Source organism: Garra rufa, chromosome 6 (genome assembly GCF_049309525.1).
Source record: "Garra rufa chromosome 6, GarRuf1.0, whole genome shotgun sequence".
In the NCBI taxonomy this organism is placed as follows: domain Eukaryota; kingdom Metazoa; phylum Chordata; class Actinopteri; order Cypriniformes; family Cyprinidae; genus Garra; species Garra rufa.
Window position 1 is genome coordinate 29,332,580 of NC_133366.1, and position 24,872 is coordinate 29,357,451.

At 41.1% G+C, this 24,872-nt stretch overlaps 1 protein-coding gene across 1 annotated transcript in view; it reads right to left on the reverse strand.

Annotated features, from left to right (window-relative positions):
• The window catches only part of LOC141336902 (uncharacterized), a 33,490-nt gene extending 20,164 nt beyond the window's left edge, over positions 1-13,326 (reverse strand). The window contains exons 1-7 of the mRNA XM_073842622.1: positions 13,092-13,326; positions 12,173-12,255; positions 11,880-11,975; positions 10,442-10,542; positions 10,212-10,306; positions 6,942-7,070; positions 6,668-6,828 (exon numbers count right to left, since the gene is read on the reverse strand). Of these exons, the coding sequence (XP_073698723.1) occupies positions 6,668-6,828; positions 6,942-7,070; positions 10,212-10,306; positions 10,442-10,542; positions 11,880-11,975; positions 12,173-12,255; positions 13,092-13,190 (764 nt within the window). The 5' untranslated portion in view covers positions 13,191-13,326. The remainder of the gene's footprint in view (positions 1-6,667; positions 6,829-6,941; positions 7,071-10,211; positions 10,307-10,441; positions 10,543-11,879; positions 11,976-12,172; positions 12,256-13,091) is intronic.
• Between the last annotated feature and the right edge of the window lie 11,546 nt (positions 13,327-24,872).

The window sequence follows — 24,872 nt, forward strand, 5'->3', positions numbered from 1 at the left end:
CAGTAAGTTTTGGGACTTCAGTTTTAGTCCATCTCCTATCCTGAAATGTCTGTCTTGCAGAGAGGGACCAAAATAAACTCTTAAAACTTACTGCCAGATTCTGGAAAATATATTTTGAAAGAGTGCTACAAGAGGATGTGGTGCTGGTCCTTCAAGAGTCACTCCTCAACTCATCTGTCTATAAAGCCTAGAAAAAAACCATCTCTATGTATTTGACAATACTTCAGAATGTTATTCTTATTAATTGAGGGTCATTTTTTAGGATTTTTTGCCCAAGCAAAGTCTCTGAGAACCTGACACATTGCACTTCTGGAGACTCAAGGTAGGTTGCAGTTCTGGAAAACGGTGGCGCTGGAGACTAATTGGTTCCTGATGGTTTCATATCTGATTCTTAACATTAATTCTTACTTTTTTTGCAATTAACATGCATCTTTTCTCCTCCACCTGTTTGTTCTGACAATGCAGATGCAACAAGCGTTTTTCTGTCCGGTGGTCATGCCTTAACTTTGCAAATTGCAGTATTGCATTAGTATTGCATCCTTCTCATGGGCATTTAATAGTTTTTGACTTTTCAGTCTGAGGTAAATCTCTTTTTAGCTCATTTTATCTGTAAAAGAAAATGTGCCTAATAATTCTGCACACCTGAAAATAAATATAAATATATATATATATAGAATAACTGAATAAACTATAGCCATATATAAATGGTTAGATTTACTTTCATTCTTGAACAAAGATGGTAATTGATTTCATGATTTCATGAGAGCCTGATTTTTTTAATTGTCAGAATTTATAGAACAGAACACGGATGTTTGAAGTATCAAGAATATTATATCTCTGCTCCTCGAGTACAATACCTTTTTGGACACGCCTTGAGAGAGAAATTTATCTTTACGGATTACATAAATGAGTTTTTGTTTTCGATTTGTTTTATTTCGTTAAGTAATAATTTAAAGCTTCCTATAGATATGATTATCATAACTGTAGAAACTAATACAATATTAAATAATTATATAGGCGATGCTGTATATGCTAATGATGTCTGTGCGCAATGTAGACAGCATTCACAAGTTTATCATGAATAAACATTACATAAACTACTTCAAATTAAATAGCCCTACAAGAAACATTTTATGCATCCCAGAGTCTTGTCCATTAACTGACCTTCTTTTTTTCCGTAATATTTGTATTATTCGTTTATATTCGTTATTTTCACCTTCATTTTGATCTCTTTTCAAAACATTCTGAATGTTTTTATTTATTGTGAATCGCTTAATCTAAATAACTTTCTGTATATATGCTATTTGCCATTTATTTTGCAAATACTGTAAACGACAATTATGCCAATAAAGTTTTGACTTTATGATTGTATTTATGCCCCTGTGCGACCATAAACGATTTACAAATGGAACTAATGATTCACTCGTCAATGAAACACTATAGGTTATCTATTAATTAGACGAAATAAAATGAATATATGTGTGTGTGTGTGTGTGTGTGTGTGTGTGTGTGTGTGTGTGTGTGTGTTAAATTCAACCTATTAACTGCATTCCAGTAAAAATCCCAGCCATATAGCATAATCAAAGCTTTAATGGCATGTCAGCATTTATCATTTAGATTCAGAATGTTAAGTAAAGAGATCGAAATGATGGGAAAAATAACGAATATAAACGAATAATACAATTATTACAGAAAAAAGAGGATCGGTTAATGGATAAGACTGTGGGATACATCAAATTAAATAGCCCAGCAAGAAACATTTTTAGTACTTTATGTAATATTTATTCATCATAAACTTCTGAATGCTGTCTACATCACGCACAGACAGCATTCGCATATACAGCATTGCCTATATAATTATTTAATATTGTATTCATTTCTATAACAATTAATATAATCATTTCTTAACTCAAAATAAAATATTAATAAACCTATCTCTGATAATCCTGGGTTACTATGGTCATGCAGGTTTGTTTATGCATTAACCTCGTGGCCACGAGAAATGCATGTTGTTCCCTCAATATAAGAACTCGTTACCTCGACAAAATGATCTCGTGGCCACGACATATGACGTTCCCATGAGTTAATATTACGTTCCCACGAATTAATATCTCGTGGCAACGACATATGACATTCCCACGAGTTTATATGTCGTGGCCACGACAAACATAATTGAACCGAAAATGTCCCCTCAAGGTCACCATACAAACGAGTCTTTTAGCTTGCAGCTATGTTTGCTGCTGCTTCAGTTCAGTGCGTTACACGACTGCCCCCTACTGATCATGTCTTTCCTGCGTCAAAGCATTTTCTAGGATCCCTCGGAATACACCGGTGTCACGCGAGACCACTTCCGTTCCCGCGCGCATTTTAAATGGCCAGATCTGTAGGTAATTTTATCAAAAGAAATGTCCTTGATTACAAGAAAAATACAGATTGTTCTTGTAATTTATTTTGTCTTTCCTTTATACATATTTAAATAGTTTCGTTTTCAGTGATTCTCCGATGTTAAATATGATCAAGAATTATTTTATTTCGATCTACAGTGTAATAAAAGTTAAGAAAAAGATTAGCCTATAGCCTTAAATATATATAGACTACAAGATAATTCCTTTTTTCTTAACTTCTTAAATTATCAAGAATATTAAATCAACTTATTAGGCTAGGTTAACGAATTTTCTTATACAAACATAACGAATGCACTTCAAAACAAAGTTTTCATATATACTGTAAATTCAGGAATCACAATATGACAAAATAATATTATTTTATATATATTAATTGTATAGCTATAATAGTTGTATCAAATGAATAAAGAAATTATAGTGGCTTGAATTTATTAAGTAATGTTTAATTTTGTTCGTTTCGCTGTCTGGAAATGTAAAGAAAAAAATACAGTTTTTACTTGGAATTTGTTTTTAATCCCTGGTTTTAAACAAGCATATACATGAGATAACTTATATATTATTGCTTGAATAAACGTTTAAAAATAGTGCTAAATTTTATAATTAAGGAAATTAAACAGACCTAGGCATCTGAAAAGACATAGTGAAATGTGTCTAATAATTCCAAAAAGAAAGAGAAGCATTGGACATAATCAAAATATTCGAGACATTTATTAGGAATACCATTTTCTTAACAATTAATATGCTGCATATGTTTATCCAGTCTAATCAAAGTGTGCGTCTCTCCCATCATCACATGTAAGAGGTCATGTCTTAAGCTGAACACAGTTGACCAACTTGTCTTCCTCGCACTCAACATATAAATTTGACAGACATTTTTTCTACTTTTACAAAGTAGCCTTTTATGTTTGCACTTTTATTCATGGCTAATGCCTTAAACAGTGTTATGTTAAACTCTGATATTTGAAAAATGTTTTATGTTTATTTTTTATAATTGAGTGCTTTTGTGCTCTTGAAACTTGAAATGGTTGTGCACTTTAAATAAAAAGAGTTTATTTTGATAATATTTAAATAGCTATGATGTGGATAAAAAAAATGTGAAGGATACTGTAGCTCTACCTCCACCACATCTGTTGTCATTTGATACATTTTTATCGCTGCACTAAAATGTATTTTTCTCATTTGTGACAGTTCAGTTAAATGTCACTTCAAAATAAAGTTGCAAAAAAAGTATGCAATGATATTTGTCAAACTTTTCAGAGAATAATTGAAAACGTACTTTATTGTGGTATTTCGTGATATAAAATAATCCATATCATGATATATGATTTTTCTATATCGCCCAGCACTACTGTGCATATATCAAATCGGTTTATTGTATATACCAGTATATCACCCAGCACTAGTCTTGACTCATTTACATATTTTTGGAACAGGGTTGTCTCTCGAAAGTTAGTACTTGACGGAAAAGTTCCAAATATGGTAAAACTATTTTGTACCACAACCAGTCTGTTTAAATGATAATATATTAATAGAGTATGATAAGAAATAGAAGTTTGCAACATCAAACAGCAAGCTAAAATAATGAAGCGACAGACACCAATAGCCATGGCCATTCAAGTTACAAATCATTTGAGTAGGGTTGTGCTGAATAGGGGTGGGCGATATCTCGATATTTAAAATATATCGAGATATTTTTTAAACTCAATATGAATTTTGACATATCGTATATATCGATATAATGTTTATATTTAATTTTCGCCACTTTGCTTGTTTGCCTTCTCTGTGCTGTGCTCACCCCCGCCTCCTTGCTTTTATTCCGCCTGTCGTCTCATTCAATATGGCGGCGCCCGCAACCAGCCCGGAGGCTACAGAACTCGTCGCAAAAAAAAAAAGGACAACTGGCTCCATTATATGGAGATACTTAGGTTTTAAGGCGTCGGACGAACAACAGACAGATGTCTACTGCCGTAAATATATGTATACAGTGTTTCCCCTACCATTATCTTAGGGGGGCGGCCCGCCCCCCCAACGACACCCCCTGCCTCCCTTGAACGTCAAGTTCATTTTATTTTCGATATAGCGCCAGATCACAATAGAAGTCATTTAAGGTCATCTTTCCTATAGAACAGGGATATACATTGTTCTTTTATTAAACAAACTAAATAGCGTTATGTTATTTTTCTTATTTACACGAAGGCATGTCATTTCTGTCTCTACATGGACGCGTGTTTACAATGTCTCCTCCGCGAAAACACGGACTGGATCGCGGACTCCATTCATAAAAACGGAATTTACTATAGCGCTGAATGCCACGGAATTCGTTGATTTTTGGATTAATAAATCAAAAGTTGGTCTGTCACTTAATTCAAATCGCGATATGGACTAGTGTCTGTGAAAACTGAAATGCAAAAAGACCGTTTTAATATGAATCCTGCATGTTCCGTTTGCCTCTGCATGTATGAATGGCGGAGACGCGTTTTTTTTTTTTCTACACACATCCTGAAGCACGCCTGAAGCTCCCGCAAATTTTTGGCATTTGCATCTCACATGAACAGATAAACTCAATCTCCAAAGCTGCTGTGAGTGTCACTTTTACCGTTTCATTTGAGAAAACTAGCATCATATCATACTGTACACACAGAAACTTCACAGCAATCTGTCAAAATAAATGTACGGTTTAACATGAAACAGAACAATATTAGTCTTGTATTACTTTTGTACAGTATAATGTAGGTGTTTATATATTCCTATTTAAATAATTTACATAAAACAAGATTCACCACTTAACTGTAGAAAAAAATACTACAATTATTTAAACGTTTTAAACTGAATATAATTTTTCTTCCATGTATTGATTTTAACAGTAAACCTCTGTTTGTTTGCCAAAAATTAAAAGGGTTTATTTATATATTAAAGGTCCCATATTGTACACATTTCTGGAGTTTTTTTTTAGTTGTTGATGTCCTTAAGAATATATATTTGCGGTATAAGTGCCAAAATCCATCTCAATATATTTTTACAGCTCCTTTTTTAGGAGCTCTGTCAAAAACAGGTCGATTTTGGCCCATCTAATATTCATGAGCCTCTCTTCCGATTGGCCTGTTGTTTTCTGAGTGACGCACAGCCAGGCCAATCACAGGTAACTACGGTCATGTATCGTTGTAGCTGAACCCAGAGCCATAGAGAGAGCCTAGCCTGCTGATACTCAACAGGATATTTCAGAATGATCATTAATGTTTTTTTTTTTTCAAACACCGAATGCAGTAAGCTACATAACTGTTGCTTTTAGTAAAGCCCCTTTCACAATGCGTGCTGATTCTGGAAAATTACGGGAACAAGTGCTGTGTGAACAAAAGCCAGAACCATAAAGGCAGTGTTGTAAGGATGATGCACGTTACCCTGCGACTCTTCACAACGAAAAAATACAGCAAAGTGGAATGAAGTGGCGATCGGGCAGAGCCAGCTCCTCACTATCAGCGCTGAAGCACAGTTTGTTCAGGTTAGTTTCAGTTTAGTGAAACGTACGCGTCGCATTACATCTCACATCCAAACGTCACATGTCTTTATGGGTTGTGTGTAAAACACGCACAGATTCCGGAAAACAACTGTGAATGAACCAAATTAAACAATTCCGGAACAAATCATGGGACACATTATCCGTGTATTTACCGGAATCGCTGTGTGAAAGAGGCTGAAGTTGACGTGCCAGTGGTCTCTTATATTCACGTTGTTCTGAAGCCTGTGCAATGTTGTAGTTTCGACATCTATAGACTGAACAGGGTTTTCTAGATTAGTTTCCGTGTTGTTGTTGCTTAGCAATGTTATGGACACGATATTGTCTGGGTTTGACAAAAGGAGGGTGGGACGTGATTGGTGCTCGGGGTGGTGACTGAAGGCGGTGACTGAGTAGATCGGACGTCACACAGCTACTTTAAGCAGACTGTGTGCAGTTTACTGTGGATTGACTGTTTTGAAACTCATATGGTAGTTACATAGCCCCTAGACCTCAGTTATCATGAAAAAAGCCAGGAAATTTGGGACCTTTAAAAGAAAATTTGCAGAAGCACTTTGTTCTGAACTGCCTACCTCTGAGTTTCAATAAAAAAAGACTTTGGAATTTGGCATATTTGTTTTTGCAGTAGTTTTTGGGGGGTTATTTATCCTGTTTATCGAGATATATTTTTTGCTCCATATCGCCCAGCCCTAGTGTTGAAGCTGAATAAGAAAGCTCTATAAGAAAATAACTTTTGGTTACAACTTACTTCCTCTCAGGTGGCATATAGTGTGGACTCATATTAGTCTGCGTGGAGCTCTGAGGGTGCCGACAGCGCTCATTAGCTGAGAAAGCTGCATTTAGGGTGAAGTGCTTCACATAGGACTCCAGAATGTTTACTATATTCATCAGGCATGGAAGCTTCACCAGCTGTTGTCAATGGAACAAAATGACAATTTTTATAAGCATTTTACAATGCCACTAAAGGAGAATAATTGTGCAATGAACAAACCAAAATAAATCTGAACTTGGAGCATGCATACCTTCTTTCTTTTGTTGATATAGTAACAGTCGTCCTCCAGCTTCTTCTTGAGAACATCAGGGATATCAATGTTTACAGTGATGATCTTGTCTTCACTCTCCCTTTTGGTCTGTGGCTCCTGCTCTTCCCTCTGTGTAAAAGCATAATATTAAGGTTATAAGAGCAAATGTGAATATGTAAAGCCTCATTTTCATTCCAGTCAAAAGCGTAAAATTCAGCAAATGACGTTATACTAGGTTTCTCATTTGTGCTGGCCAAATAACACATTTGTAAGCATGGTAGTCCTAAATTATCTATGGTTTTTGTAGAACTGATAACTTTATTCTAGGGCTGGGCAATATACATTGGCGTAAATTTCATTTAACAGTAGGGGGGGACAATAAATATAAAATTTCTCATGAGCAATTTTTGAAGGGGACGCAAAATAATACAGTCAAATTGTACTTATAAAGATACACAACAATAAAAACAAAAACAAAAAAAGGTTTACAATTTTATTAATAGTGAGGTTTGTTCGGACGTAACACAGTGCTCATTTAGTAAATGCACAGCTAAATGAAACGCCACACACTCGCGACGAGCGGGTCTCGAACCCGGGTCTCCGGCACGGGAGGCGGACGCGCTAACAAAAGGGCTAAAGGCTGGACCTACTGATAACGCTCGCTAGTTTATCTCTTGACATCAGGGAAGTGAGGTATACCTGCAACATTCTAATTGTGGCCCTTAATGTTAAGTTAACATTATGCCAAGTCGTCACAAATAAAACTATGCATGGGAAACGGCTTTGGCGTCTTGCATTGCATTATGCAACAAGCTATGGTAAACAAGCTAACGTTAACTAGATAAGTAATGTTTTAATTGCTAATATAGCAGATTCATGGAAAATTACATCGGTAATCAGCATTTTTGCCGCAACTAATTTATGAATGAGTCTGCATCAACTACATTAAAGAGAATCGCTTTATTTAAAGTTAATGAAATACCCTATTTACTGGAGTTCAGCATTAATTGAGCCGCAGCCACACACCTGACTCGTGTGTGTAAAGCGGGCAGTGGGCCAAACCACTGTAAGGAAGGGGAGGGGGAACTCAACTGTTTCTAAATGCATTTTTTGCGGGGGTTTTTTCTACTTACACGAGTAGGTATACATACATATATTTTTCACAATAGAGAGTGCGATTTTTTTTTAATAATTTTTTTAGAGAGGGGGGGGACAACCCTCGGATGGGGGGGGGGGACATGTCCCCCCCGTCCCCCCCGGGATTTACGCCCATGGCAATATATCGAACGATATTGTGAGGCGCGTTTAGTCAATGAAGCCGGTGCTTTGATTAGTAGTAAATCTCCATCACGTGCGTTCCCGCTCAGGTTCCCGCTAGAGCGGCAATTGATACACAGAGACGTAAATGTCTGACACGCTACGCCATATCGAGCTAAATATCGAATGCGATATTAAGCTCGATATGGCGTAGCTTGTCAGAGATTTACGTCTCTGTTTTTCAATTGCCGCTCCAGCGGAACCTGAGCGGAACGCACGTGATGGAGATTTACTACTAATCAAAGCACCGGCTTCATTGACTAAACCCGCCTCACAATATCGTTCGATATATTGCCCAGTCCTACTTTATTCTAAGAATTACAACATTTAAGCTGTACAATTAGTTGTCCCCCCAACAAATATAACTTCAATAGACTACTGGAATCTCTGCATGGAAAAAAAAAAGGTTTGCGTTTGTGTTAAGATTCTGCAATAAACACAAGAATTTACTCTTCTGACAAGGGTATAAATAACTGATGAAGTCTGTAGCGTTAGAATGCAATCAAGATGTCCAATCAGGTTTTAGGCATTGTATACTTACCCTCCTCCCTTGATATAACTAAATTACAGATGCATGTCCTAGGTTTACAGTTTGGGGGGGAGCCAACATTACTTTTTTCCTGGTACTTTAGCCTTATTTGTGTAATAACTAAAACATTTATTTCAGTGAAAAAATAAGCCTAAAACTCTCTATTTCAACATTTTGAACAATAGGGCCCTACAATCTTTTCCTTTTTTTCTAAAAAATGATTGTGTATATTATGACATTAGTCCATATCGCGATTCGAATTAAGTGACAGACCAACTTTTAATTTATCCATCCAAAAATCTATGAATTCCACGCTATAGTAAATTCCGTTTTTATGAATGGCCCAGACACACTCAAAATCAACAATATGCATATGACATTGGCTCCATTTTCACAAACTGTTCCAAAATTTATATATTGTATTCCTGTGTTGTATGCATTGTGCCATCCTCGATATGTTAACTTAATATCCTGACGGCCAGCTAAACTTTTTCCCCACACCAAGACTCTGAAGATTGACAAATTACACAAAGTCTAATTTGCACAATTACTGTTGCATTTTGTTTGTACTCATTTTAACACTAATAAAGAAATACATGTGAACTACATTCTGGTCATTATAGCACCTTTACCGTGCAGCTCGTAACAAACGAACACGAGAGAGCCAGCATATGCATAGCCGACGTGAGTTCAAACCATCGGCAGATTACACTCTACAAATTTACAATTATTGTCAAAAATAACGGATAATACTTCCATAATAATCTCACAAAACAAAGTATACATACCGACGATGCTACGTCAGACATGAGAAGTAGACAGATGCGATGAAGCGCCATGAAAATAAACTCGAGCAAACCGCTGAAACGCACATGAAGTGCGTGAGTATTTACTTCCCAACTATGGATCGCGTAATAGGACATTAGCACAGCGCGATCTTAAAGTGACCATGACCTAAATACAAACACATACGAAATGCATATTCCTGGAACACATTAGAACTCTGAAATGCTGACTAAAAGTAAAGCATGTTAATGTAACTTTAAACTTAATGCTTATTTAAGTTTTCTTACTCATAACAAAACATGCATGTTTCTAGGTATCAAAATGGGTGTCTTCTGATTCCCAGATTAATGGTGTATATAATGTTATCATAACTTGCATAACAAATCCTCCAGACCACCATAAACCAAGCAAATAAGGTGTTGCGTGAGACAAAGGAACCTATCCCACTCAAAATTCACACCTCCACATTGGTTAATCTGCCAAAGATGGGTGTGACTGGAGAAATTATACAAAAAATTCAGCTTTGAAATCACAGGAATAAGTTACATTTTAAAATATATTCAAATAGAAAGCAGTTATTTTAAATAGTAAAAATACTTCAAAATTATACTGTTTTTAAAGTTATGCAACTGTCTTACCATATTGTTCATATCCTCCGATGAGTCACTTTCACTTTTTAAGGACTCCTGTTCTGAAATGTCTTTGTCACTATCATCAGATGGCGAGATCAAAGCTGAGAAAAACATCAAAGGGTGAGCAGGGTAAAAACACAGATTCATCTATAGAGCTTGATTAGCATTCACTTTTTTAGTTTTTTTACATACATGAAGCATTCTTACATAACTTTTAGTAAACATCAAATACTCACAAGCATCATCACTCTTCTCCTTTTCCTCTTCAGTGAGGGACTTCAAAATTGGGTTAACACCTGGCAGACGACAGCGTCGCTTCTTCCATCCCTTTTTCCTCCTGTAAAAAAATAAAAATAAAAAATAAAAATAAATAAATAAAAAATTTACAATACACTGAATTTGCATCATCTAACTGGCCTCCAGGAGTTACAATATAATGAACTTGCAGGTAAATGTTACTTTACATAAACAGCTAACAAATACTTTCTTTTTTTTTTATACTGATACAGCCACTTTTGTTGGGAAGGATACATTTTTGTTCCTTGGAAGTATTTGACTTTGCCTGGATCTACTTCATCAGAAGAGAAATATTGATTATAAAATTTAGAAATCGCCTGAAACAAAGGACCGTCTTTTTTTTTTTTTTGGAGAACTTGAATTAAAATCCTTGATTCATAAGAATTAATATTACCAATTCTTTTGAAACATTTGGACTAACTGATTTTCAAAGATGAGAGAATACAGAAATTTTGTCCATATGTGTTCTGAAGATGAACAAAAGTCTCATGGGTTCAAATCAACATCACTGGGTCAATGATGACAGAATTTATATTTTTAAAGGGGTCCTATTATGCTTTTTCACTTTTTGAACTTTAGCCAGTGTGTGGTGTGTATGTTTGGGCATAAAAAACGTCTACAAAGTTACAAATCTCAAAGTCCACTCCAAAGGGAGATATTTAGTTTAAAAAAAATAAATAAATAAAAAAAAAATCCTTTTCAAGAACTACAACGAAGCGGCTCATTTGGACTACTGCGTTTGTTTTCCAGAGGCTATTATGTCACAACGTAAATCCCGCATACTGAAATTCAATTCGTTGCCAGGTGGGGGATTCGCCTAACTTTAACAATGTATTATGGACAGACGCTTTTGGGATGCATCAGCGAGCCGCAGGTCGGCTCGTTTAAACGCAAGCTTTAACTAAAGGGTCGGCGAACTGCTCCGGTAGCCACGCTGAAGCCGCGTCATTCACTATACATTTGGTTTTTCGGAAGGTGGAACCCGGAACTAATTGAGCCGTTTGTGCCAGCCTGGGGAGAAAGCTATTGTAATAATGTAAATTATGTGAAAAAATACCAAGAATGACAGCATGTTCAAGTACACCCCAGAACAAAATAAAGACTTTGTAAAGGAGCATAATAGGACCCCTTTAAATATTTTAACCCATTAAAGTTTGTAAGCATGTCCTAAAATACAGTAAGTAACTTTTCATGTATTTGTTTTTCATATGGGGTATTAAAAAAATCCCTAATGAACAATCCATGGTACCTTAACTTTTCTGTTTTTGTTGTTATTATCATCATTCACTAACAAGTCAGTCTTATGTATTTAAATTAGCATTAGCAGAAAAAAATCTCACATGACAGAACAATGCAAACAAGCTTATTGAGACTCACATGCGAGCCAAAGCTTTGCGTGCCAGTTTACGTTGTAATTTGCGATTATTTTCAGAATCTCTGAGCACATGATCCTCTGCAGCCCAGCGATCCCAACTGAAAAACAGCAAAACAGGGCTTCAGTACGATTTCACAGCAGTGACAACAATCAAGCAAACGCATTCGGTATGGTTTTGTTTAGCAATTTCGCTTCATTTCCCTTAGCGATATGAAAACAATAAAATCACCGTACAGATAAAATGTCAAATAATGACACAATAATATTATAACCATTCAATGCGGCCTGCTCTTACCTTCTGTTCCAACCATTGAAATGAATCAGATACTTTGGGACTCTTTTCCCCTTGTCATCTTTTACTGCTGCGATGTCAACAACCTAAAATGCAAAACGCAAATAAACACAAATTTAAGATTCCACACGAGAGAACTCCAAAAAAAAAAAAAAAATCTTACGTTTACCGGCTAGCAAGGATTCATCCTCTGCCCTTCCCCCCCCCAGTTTGCAACCGCAGCAGCCTGTACTGCGCATAATGATGACGTCACAACTTGTAGCTAACTTAGCAAGGTTCAATTGTGTGCACTTAATTTTATTTTAGGGTTACTAGTGTGACTCTAATGCAGTAAATGTATTGATTTTATTCACTTTTAAAAGTTTTGTTAAGCAGGCACAATTTGAAGCAAAACTTAAGCTGAGATACGTGCTGATGGTCTTTCTCCTTATGCGTTTACCATAAATTTGATCACACTCATTTAAACAGCACACAATATATTTACGCACTAATAGTATTCACGGTGTTGCACGTGATCCTTTTCATATAAATATTTAGCTTGATTCGGGCATGTTGGAGAGGATGGAGAGGCCTCGGATTAAGGCGGATGCAGCGCTAGCTAACGTTACTTCAACGCGCTAACATGTTGTAACTTTCCCTGTTTCTGAACCGCACAACGCCACGGACTTTCAATGAAAATCCACACATCGCACACCATGATCGATTTAATATGTGTACATGTTGTATAGTTGATTATATAGATGATCCTTAAGAACTATGAAAGCAACCGCCCTTCCCGGTTTCACGAAAAATAGTATCTGAGGAAATGTGAGAAGAAATGAACATCCACATACATGCGTGAAAGCAACCTGTACTGTCTGTAACACACCAAACACCGCGATAAAGGCATATGTGTAGCAACATAATCTTACTGTATATTTACCTTTGCATCGTAGAGCACCTTGGCCTTGGATGGGTCAGGTTCAAAACAGAGAACTTTTTCTCCTTTATGGAATTTAAATTTCATTCCCCAAGAGTTCATTTGTTCATCGTGGCGAACAAGAGAGGAGGACTCTGAAGCCCCGCTCTTTAACCCGTTGCATACCGTGTCACTGAGGAAGATAGAGAGAGCTGCGCGCAAAACTCAAAGGAAGATGATTTGTGTTCACGCTCCCCTGAGAAGTCCCTGCTTAAGAGTTCGGAAATTTGTAATTATGACAAGTGCGTGACGTTAAATGACCTATCAGGCGAAATACAGTTTTCATATGTACATTCTCTGGGTAGATTAAGATATTAGTTTATAACAGATATAACATCCCCATAGTATGTACATACGTTAATAGTATATAGGATTTTTTATATGTAGCACCCATATGTCAACAACATATATTTTATTTGTATGTGCAACTTCATTAAAACAACATAGCTATATCAAAAAAAAATTACATATGGTTTTGTCATTAAAAAAGCAGAGTATATTATTAGTTGCATGTTTCAATGCTCAGACTGAATAAATCTAACAAGTAATGTTATACCAAACTGATTCACAACAACATTCCATAAACTTTGAGTTTTCATAAACATTCCCTCATATATCTTATTCATGAGATGTGTGTGTGTGTGTGTGTGTGTATATATATATATATATATATATATATATATATATATATATATATAAAACATATAGTAATATAATATAAATGACTAATCAATTAATAAATCAATGAAATGGGTATATAAATGACTATAATCATTAAAATAAATTGTTATATGATTAAATTGAATAAAATGACAAATGAAAAATTATTATAAATGAATGAAGAATAAATATTTTAAAAAACAAAACAAAGTAAAACACAACACAAATGTATGGTTTTCTCTCTTGAAGCCAACCACACACAGTTTGCATTTGAGGATCCTTAGTGATTTTTTACATAAAAGAAAAATCTAAAATTTTTACCTATACAATGTATTGTTGGCTATTGCTACAAATATACATGTGCTACTTGTGACTGGTTTTGCGGTCCAGGGTAGGACCACAAAATACATACATAGGTACTGTTTTGCCCCAAGGTGTTTATGATATTTTTAATTATAAATGAAAGCCTCGCATCTTGTGTTGTGCTCTCCTCTGTCTTTCCCTCAATATCTTGCTCTCAGGTTAATTACCCCCAGTTTATCTAACTTCACTTGTGAGGGTAACTAAAAGCTAATGTAAGTTCCCTATCAAACGTTCACTTCACGTTGCATTATGGGTTATCCTTCTGTTTGCCCTGTTACTGAAGTCTGATTTGTTAACGTTTGTGTAACTGCACAAACCGATGGCGCAAACTTTGATGTTTGGCTGATGCCTGCCAGAAAGGAAACTTATTGCTCCCTTATCTGCTCAACAATCAGGAGCGTCTCGGGTTGAAAATCAACCCAGCGAAGCGTTTTCTGACTCCCAGACAGCAGGTCTCCTTTCTGGGATCAGTTATAGAATCGGTTCAAATGCAAGCCTGGATTTCACCAGAATGCTCCCTGAATATTCAGCGAGTGGCAGCATCACTCAAGTTGGGGACTACACGTCTGCTCAGGACATTTCAGAGGATGCTCAGTCTCATGGAAGCTGCCTGCTCGGTTATTCCCCTGGGCCTACTTCACATTTGGCCCCTGAAGATTTATGTACTGTCCCACACCTGGAGCCTGGGCCGACTTCGTGTCAGGGTAACCTATCTCTGCGTCAAAGCTGGTGCCCCTTAAATGACTCCTCACCTGTTTTCATCAGGCGTTCAGTTGGGAACGACCCTCAGGAAAAAGGTGGTCACAGCTCGGGCTGAACCAGGGAGTGGACATGCTGTCCAGGGACAATGTAGCTCCAGGAGAGTGTAGACTACATCCTCAATCTTTTCAGATGATCTGGTCAGTTTTTGGCAAGGCAGAGGTGGTCCTCTTTGCCTCCGAAGACAACTGTGACTGCCCAATCTATTTCTCAAGATAACGGGATGCTCTGGCCCACGATTGGCCCAACACCCGTCTTTTTTCTCCCCATCCAATCACTCTATCAGGAGAGACCTTCCCTCTTAAGCACAGGGCACGATTTGGCATCCCTATTCAGAGCTGTGGAACCTTTATGTCTGGTCTCTCGAGGGGAGTCTAGCCAGCTCCCCGTGAGAGTGCCTAACATCATCTTAGAGGCTAGATCTTCATCTACAAAGCAGAGACTACCTTGCTGGATAGTAGATGCGATTGCCTTGGTTTACATCTCAGTGGGCTCACAGTGCCTTATAGGTGTTAGAGACCATTAAACTAGAGGAATGGCCTCTTCCTGGCATGGCGGGCTATTAATCTACTACAGCACGGCGTGATCAGAGATGGGAAGTAACGAAGCACAAATACTTTGTTACTGTACTTAAGTAGATTCTAATAAACAGGTTTGACTACTTTAGTCATTTTCGTGAGTACAAATCTTAAAGGGGTCATCGGATGCCCATTTTCCACAAGTTAATATGATGCTTTAGGGTCCTAATGAAAAGTTTGTAATATACTTTGATTAAAAAATCTCTATGGTAGTGTAAAAAAACACTCATTTTACCTGGTAAAAAATGCCTCTGTTCTTAGCAAGCGATATCAGTACCTGGCCCTTTAAATGATATGAACCTCTGCTCACCCCGCCCCTCATTTCTGTGGGGCATGTCATTACATAGCACACAGGGTGTTGCCTAGACAACAGTTGGGGATATAGTTGTATAGTTTGGGGGAAAATGGCACCTTATTTAAAAACCAACCGAGTTGGAACCGAAACAAGATGATACCCGCAAAGAAATTCGGCAATTACGGCTTATACTGGACGTGTGTGAATGGTTAGTAAACTTAATGTCACTTTGATTTATCTTTGTATAAGGGTATGTCAGGGTAGCATACTGAGACAGATACGAACGCGATGTATTTACTGAGGTATAGAGATGAACGCGATGTGTTTACTGAAGTATAGCTGATTGAATGAGAGCAAAATGTGATCTGTTAACATAACTTACCCCGTCCTAATATTGAAATACATAAATGTGTGTGCTATGGTCTTTACTCATATGCAGTTGCGGGCTGTAAACACAGGTATTGCGTTAACGGTACCATTCTTAATGCAGTTATATGTTATGAAGCAGACGGGACAACAAGGTAAGTATAATACAGGTGATGTTTTATTAATTCAAGCAGCAGTGCTGGAGGTGAATAGAGAGTTCGTGATGGTGAGTATGACTAGTACTGATGAATTCGGAGCCGGGTGAAGACGTGGAGTGAATGACAGGTCCTTTTCTTTGCAGGTGGCGAGACGGGAGGATTCCAAGAACGACTGACGGAGGGATACTGAGAGTCCGTGAATTCGCCACCCTCCGCTGACGTGGAAGTCAGCTTACGGCACACACCACTGACGACTGGAGACTGAGAAGACACAGAAGACTGGAACTGGGAGGACTGGAACGAGACAGAGATCAGGTAAGTACAATTAGGTAAGTATTTCAGATAGTGAGACTCGTAGAGAGACACTAGCAGTCCGCTTTCGCTAGAACGAGTCAACGAGCCCGGACCATGAGTGGTGTGTGGAGAGAGTTCATATAGTGAGGAGGATGATTGAGGACAGGTGCGCGGGTGATTAGATCCAGGTGACGGTGATCTGTGAAGATGAGTTGAGTGAGGAACGACTGATACGTGACATATGGCCCCCCTCCCGGAACGGCGCGTCCTCGCGCCGAAATGGATACACCAGCGGAGGGAGGGTGGGGGTTCAGGAGGCGGGTGTGGAGCAGGTGACGAAAGGGAGCTGGACATGTGATCTGGAACGTGAGACCAGGGTGGAGTGGAGGGAGGAAGGAGCCAGAGTGTAGTCAGGAGTAGGAGGAGCCGGATGGTGGTCCAGAGCCCAGCCAGGATGACACCCCAGGGCGGAGTCGAGGGAGGGAGGAGCCATGGTGGAGAACTGGCCCACGACACCCTGGGGACGAGCGACGGAGACGAAGCCTCTGGGGAAGATGAGCCAGGAGCAGCCGAGCAGACGGAGAGCCAGGGTGACACCGCAGGTCTGGAGGGCCAAGGTGACGCAGCAGGCTCAGGGGACCGAGGCAGAGCTGGGGCTCCGGAAGACCGCAGTGACACCGGAGCGACAGAGGACATAGGCGGAGCTGGAGGGAAGGAGGAGCCTGACGGAGCCGGAGGGACGGAATGACGAGGTGAAGCCGGAGGAGTGGAGTCCTTTGGCGACGGATGGTCAACGACTGACCAAGGCGGAGCCGGAGAGACGAGGGAGCCCGGTGGAGCTGGTGGGATGACGGGCCACGGTGGAGATGAGGGAGCCAGGAGCCAAGGCAGAGCCGAAGGGTCGGAGGACCGAGGTGGAGTCCAGGACTCGGAGGATGTAGGCAGGGACTGGGGAATGATCCGCCTTGGCGCAGCTGGAGCCTGGATGTCCCACGATGGCACCACACTCCTAGGTGGCGCTGCCTGAGGGTGAGCTGTGGGACAGACGGGCGGCAGCGGAGACAGGGCTGGAGGACTGGCTGGCTTGCGTGGAGGCTGGAGAGGGAGGCTGGGTGGGAACTTCGGAGATCTTGGAGCATTCGACGGAACCAGCGGAGATTCTGGACGGCGCTCTTGAGGAGCGGGCTCTGGACGGCTGGACGACCCCAGCGGAGATTCAGGAGGGCTGGGCGTCTCCAGCGGAGACACTGAAGGAACTAGCTCTGGGCGAGCGGTCACTGGAGGGCGCTCTGGCGGCGCAGTCACTGGAGGGCGCTCTGGCGGCGCAGTCACTGGAGGGCGCTCTGGCGGCGCAGTCACTGGAGGGCGCTCTGGAAGGCTGGATGAGACTGGCGGAGATTCAGGACGGCTGGGCGGAACCAGCGGGGATTCAGGACGGCTGGGCGGAACCAGCGGGGATTCAGGACGGCTGGGCGGAACCAGCGGGGACTCAGGACGGCTGGGCGGAACCAGCGGGGATTCAGGAGGGTAGGACATTATTTCTCCAAACCAGTCAATTAAATCTGCTTCAAATAACTCCAGTAATTCCTCATAATATCCTCCACAGCGCAGTCTCAGCTCACCCTCAGGGTTAGGAGTGTGGGCGGGGCTTTCCTCCAAGCCCTCGATCTCCACGAGTATCCCCACGGTGACGCTAGCCGGCTCACACACCTGGTCAGTCACGACGTCCTCTGTCGCTTTAAATGCGATGGATCCTGGCGCTGCGGCTGCGGCGGGCTCTGGCTGGCGCTCCGTGCTGAAGGTAGATAGCTGTTGACTGGGCTCTGGATCGTGGTTGCACATGCTGCTGACTGTTAAAGGTCCGGGCTTCTGTTATGAAGCAGACGGGACAACAAGGTAAGTATAATACAGGTGATGTTTTATTAATTCAAGCAGCAGTGCTGGAGGTGAATAGAGAGTTCATGATGGTGAGTATGACTAGTACTGATGAATTCGGAGCCGGGTGAAGACGTGGAGTGAATGACAGGTCCTTTTCTTTGCAGGTGGCGAGACGGGAGGATTCCAAGAACGACTGACGGAGGGATACTGAGAGTCCGTGAATTCGCCACCCTCCGCTGACGTGGAAGTCAGCTTACGGCACACACCACTGACGACTGGAGACTGAGAAGACACAGAAGACTGGAACTGGGAGGACTGGAACGAGACAGAGATCAGGTAAGTACAATTAGGTAAGTATTTCAGATAGTGAGACTCGTAGAGAGACACTAGCAGTCCGCTTTCGCTAGAACGAGTCAACGAGCCCGGACCATGAGTGGTGTGTGGAGAGAGTTCATATAGTGAGGAGGATGATTGAGGACAGGTGCGCGGGTGATTAGATCCAGGTGACGGTGATCTGTGAAGATGAGTTGAGTGAGGAACGACTGATACGTGACATTATAACTGATCCAAAACAATTTAAAATAATTGTACATGACTTCTTAATCATTAACAGACACCCTTTTAAAACATCTAGCTTTACAAAGCTAAGCTTAATGTAGTTTTATTACAACGTACACAGTTTGTAAATAGACAATCACCTTAATGCATTATAAACGTGCGATTAAGAATTATATTGAGATGGATGTACATAGAGAAGACCACATAATCATGATCTCTGAACGTGTAAGTTACACTTACACTGAAACGCTCTAACTTTAGCACATTATTTAATAGGTGATTAGCAAAGATTCATATAAAAAGAAATTACACTCACTTCTTCTGGTGGAGATGAAGCAAAAACACAAATAGTTACAGACACATTTTTCTGAACCTCATTTTTAAAGCAGTATGGTGAGATTGATTTGCGTAAACATGAACCCATTTAGTTAGATCGGCGGCCACATTCCCTCAGTGCCATCAGTTTACTTCTGACTCTGGGCGGGTCTATGCTAAAACACTACTGTCTATCAACTATCGCAGAAGCGGCCTCTGTCGGTGTTACGCCACAACGACAGGCATCTGAGAACGGCTCGATATTAGAAGAGGCAAATTATTTTACTTAATTAAAAGAAAACTACTGGGTGGATCTTTGTCATTCTAAGGTGGTTGTGTATAAACATTCCCAACACACATTTTAGTTTAAACAGCTTGTAAAAGTGCATGTGGCACCCGATGACCCCTTTAATGTTTAAGCATATAATGATATTATAGGGAATTGTGTGCTTCTGATTTTATAGCAACAGTTTGGACAGGAGCCTTTTCTATTCTAACATGACAATGCATCCGTGTAAAAGGCAAGGTTCAAAAAGATATAATAAATTCAGTCAGTGTGGAAGAACTTGACTGTTTTGCATAAAGCCAAGTCCTAATCACAGCGGAACACCTCTGGTGTAGGGATGGTTCGATACGTGTATCGGTACCGTTCGGTTCTCGGACAAATTCCAAATGGAAGTGATCATCCCTATCACCTTTGTGAGGGGACTAAGCGAATCTGCTTAGTGCTGACAGACACGGGTGTGTTTGACTTGAAGCGGCGCTACAGGCACCGATCGGTGTATGACATCAGAGCAACGCGAGAGTGATTATAACAAGAATATGGAACCATCAGCTGTCAAGCGCTTTCGCAGTATTTTGATGTCATACACAGATTGGTCGCTGCAGCGCCGCTTCAAGTCGAACACACCCGTGTCTGTCAGCACTAAGCAGATTCGCTTAGTTATGCTAACAGTAAAAAGACATTAATGACATTAAAACAGCGACATCTGCTGACAGAGACCATGCTGTGTTGTCACGTAAACATCCCAGCTGAAGATAATAATGAGGAAATTACATCGCTCCCTTCGCCAAGTGCATTGCAAACGACTATGTTGTGAACTTTTTTCTCAGAGACCAGGAGACGTTTGGAAATCTTGAAGCAGAAGTTTCTCTTTATTGAGATCCTAGCTGTTCGTTGCTGCAGTCATCAAAAAGTCGTCTAACTAAGGCATATACATTACAGTTTATATACCTTTCCAAAGGGGGAGGGATACATAGAGGTGGAGGCAATTTAAACAAAGCATGCAAATGTGATATAGATAATCAGCCTAGTAGGATTTTCCCGTCCTTGATCTATTTAGAATACAAGTGTCATTCAAATGCAAAGGTGCTAAACAAAAGGCAGTTGTACCTTGAGCTTAGAATTCACACTTAACTTGGGAAACCAGGTGTTCAGGAACTGCAGGAGAACAGGAACTGGCAGGAACCACTTGCTACTAACTTTGCTTGAGAGAATAATTTGAGAATAATCTGATGTCCTCATTTTTACCATAAATGCTAAATACAATGTAGGAACAAAAAATCATTAACAGAATCTTAAATTTGTAATCCTTCAACTACATTATGACATGCACGTGCCCCAAGTCCCCCACAAAGGTGATAGGGATGATCACTTCCATTTGTCCAAGAACCGAATGGTACCGATACACGTATCGAACCATCCCTACTCTGGTGTGACCTTAAATGCACATAAATTGTACTCATAGAAATGACTAAAGTAGTCAAACCTGTTCATTAGAAGGGGGTGTCCCAATTCTTTTGGCAATATAGTGTATGAGGGAGATGTTCAAAATCGTTGGTGTTAAGAAGGATTCCTGGCAAATGCACTGCGAATTGTGTCAACCTAAAAAAACAAAGTGCTGGCTTTCAAGAATTCACCGTCGAATTTGAGAAAGCACACACAGGTAAATTACACGTTTGATTGTTATCTCTTTCTTGTCATGAGCCAATTCAATGCTTTCAGTATTATTAGTCTATTTTGTCTATTTTGTTTTTAAGTAATGTTAGTGTAAATATATGAGTGCTATCACATTAACTATAATGCAGAATGTGTTTGCCAATGTTACTTAGTTAATTAATGAATGTTAGTTAACTTACTAACTAGATATATGTGTATTGTTAGCAAGCTATCATTTTCATTGGGAAATAAATTAACTTTATTTATGATCAGTTCACCATCAGAAAACCATAATCTTTATCACCTCTGGGTGGATTATTTTTAAGGAACTGTAATTCAAGAAGCAGACAGACACACATGACATAGAAAAGTAAAACTGTGACGGGAATGAATGAGAGTGGAAGCAAATGCAGAGTGAACACAAATATTTATTGAAGACAAATATAGTGAACACAAAACTCCATGGTGATGATGGTATCTCTCGGCTGGGTGGCGCAGAGGCTTGATGGCTGGTGATGACGTGGCGTGAATCTCCCGTGATGAAATACAAATCCAGTGACGATCAACGGCGAAATAAACAATCCAAACAAGAACAAGACCAAGACAAACCGACAAGACAGTCCAAACTCCGGATCAACTATCAGACAGGGAAGGAGAGAATGAGGTGAGTATATGTAGCTGATGGTAATGCGTGACACCTGGTGCGGGGACTGATTAGCAGCTGAATCGAATGAGCATGACAAACCACATGACAGACACCAAATCACGAGACCTGAGAATGCAGCCGATCCATGCACCGTGACAGTACCCCCTCTCCTAGGAACGTCCCCTGACGTTCCCAGCCTCCTGTACCTGTTGATTGAAATCATCAATAAATGAGTGATCCAGTATGTCTCTAGCAGGTACCCAACTTCTCTCCTCCGGACCGTAACCTTCCCAGTCCACCAAGTACTGGAATCCGCGTCCCCTCCGCCTAGAGTCCAGAATACGGTTGACCGAATAGGTTGGTTCCCCGTCTACGAGCCGCGGCGGTGGGGGAACCGGGGCAGGCGGATTTATGCGAGCAAAAAATACGGGTTTAATTTTAGATACATGGAACACGGGATGAATCCTCCTGTACGCTGGAGGGAGGTTGAGGCGGACTGCCACCGGACTAATGATTTTGGTGACAGAAAACGGGCCAATAAATTTGGGAGCAAGTTTATTCGAAACGGATCGGAGAGGAATGTTCTTGGTAGAAAGCCACACTTTGGAACCGACGACGTATACGGGAGGCCTCGACCGGTGGCGATCGGCTTTGGGGAATGAAATGAACCGCCTTCGAGAACCGGTCCACCACGGTCAAAACTACCGTGTTACCCTTAGAGGGTGGGAGGGCGGTAACAAAATCTAGCGCAATGTGGGACCAGGGTCTCGAAGGGATTGGCAGCGGTTGTAGGAGCCCATCTGGAGGTCTGTTAGAAGTCTTACCAGTGGCACAAACTGAGCAAGCCAAAACAAAATTGCGAACATCACGAGCCATGAGTGGCCACCAAAATCTTTGCTTGACCAAATGTAAGGTGCGACTTACCCCTGGATGACATGCTACATTGGAACAATGACCCCATTGGATAACTTCGGACCGAAGACTTTCTGGCACAAACAAAGTGTTAGGTGGGCAACCGGCCGGAGGCGTTACCCCATGTAAGGCTGTCTTAACCTTCGATTCGACCTCCCAACTGAGAGTAGAAACAATAAGTGTCTCGAAAAAAATACTCTCGGGAGTGGACGGGCGATCGGAGCGGTCAAAAATTCGAGATAAAGAATCGGGTTTGACATTTTTGGAACCCGGGCGGTACGAAAGAGTAAAATCAAAACGTCCGAAAAAAAGTGCCCACCTAGCCTGCCTAGAGTTTAGTCTTTTGGCAGTTCTGATGTATTCTAGGTTCTTATGATCGGTCCAAACCATAAAGGGTACCCCCGATCCCTCCAACCAATAACGCCATTCCTCCAATGCTAGCTTGACTGCCAACAGCTCTCTGTTACCAATATCGTAATTTGACTCTGCTGGCGACAAACGATGAGAGAAAAACGCGCAGGGATGCATCTTGTCGTCCGAGGGTGAGCGCTGTGAAAGCACCGCACCTACCCCCACCTCTGACGCGTCGACCTCTACCACGAACTGACGTGACGGATCAGGGGTAACAAGGATGGGGGCCGAAACAAAGCGGCGTTTGAGGTTGGCAAACGCAGCTTCCGCTGCGTCTGACCACCTGAACGCCATTCTGGGAGAGGTCAAGGCAGTCAGAGGCGCGGCTAGTTGGCTGTAATTGCGAATAAAACGCCGGTAAAAATTGGCGAACCCCAGAAACCTTTGTAGGGCCTTACAGGAATCTGGACTTGGCCAATCTACCACAGCCTTGATCTTCTCGGGATCCATGCGCACACCCTCGGCCGACACGATGTACCCTAGAAAAGGAACAGACTGTGCATGAAAGTCGCATTTCTCCGCCTTGACAAAAAGCCCATTCTCTAGCAGCCTCTGAAGCACTCGTCTGACGTGTTGAACATGTTCCTGGAGAGAAGAAGAAAAAAATCAATATGTCGTCCAGGTAGACATATATGAACTGATCGACCATATCTCTCAACACATCATTAACGAGTGCCTGAAAGACACCTGGGGAGTTGGACAAGCCGAAGGGCATGACCAAGTACTCAAAGTGCCCCCTGGGGGTATTAAAGGCGGTCTTCCATTCATCTCCCCTCCTGATGCGAACCAAATAATAAGCGTTTCTTAAGTCCAATTTAGTGAAGATCGATGCTCCCTGCAACCTCTCGAAGGCTGAAGATATCAACGGCAAAGGGTAGGTATTCTTTACCGTGATATTATTCAGCCCTCGGTAATCAATACAAGGTCGCAGAGCCATCCTTCTTCCCCACAAAAAAGAACCCCGCCCCCGCTGGAGAAGAGGAGGGTCGAATGAACCCGGCTGCTAGAGAATCAGAAATGTATTTCTCCATAGCCTCTCTCTCAGGAATAGAAAGTGAGTATAACTTGCCCTTAGGCGTAGACGTACCTGGCAGTAATTCTATAGCACAGTCATAGGGACGATGAGGAGGGAGAGAAGCAGCCCGAGACTTACTGAACACTTCCTTCAGGTCGAGGTACTCCGCGGGCACGTTACACAGATCCGCCGTCTTCTCCTGCAACACAGACTCAGATACAGACGGACAGGCAGACACAAGACAAGACTCATGACATTTAATGCTCCACTCAGATACCGATTTCAGCTGCCAATCAATCTGGGGGTTGTGTTTGATGAGCCAGGGATGACCTAAAACAACGGGTGCGTGAGGTGAGTCCAGGATGTAGAAGGAGATGCTCTCACGGTGGTTACCTGATACCGTGAGAGTGATGGGTTCTGTGATGGTGGGTGATGATTCCCCCCCAGGGGGAAGCCGAGCGGGTAAACACCGCCGCTCGGCTCGGGAGAGTCGAGCGTCTACCCGCAGCGCCAGATCGATGAGGCCGTTGAGATCTGCGGGTAGATCCAGGGCGTAGATCTCGCGTTGGACGCGGTCAGCCAGCCCATGCAGGAACAT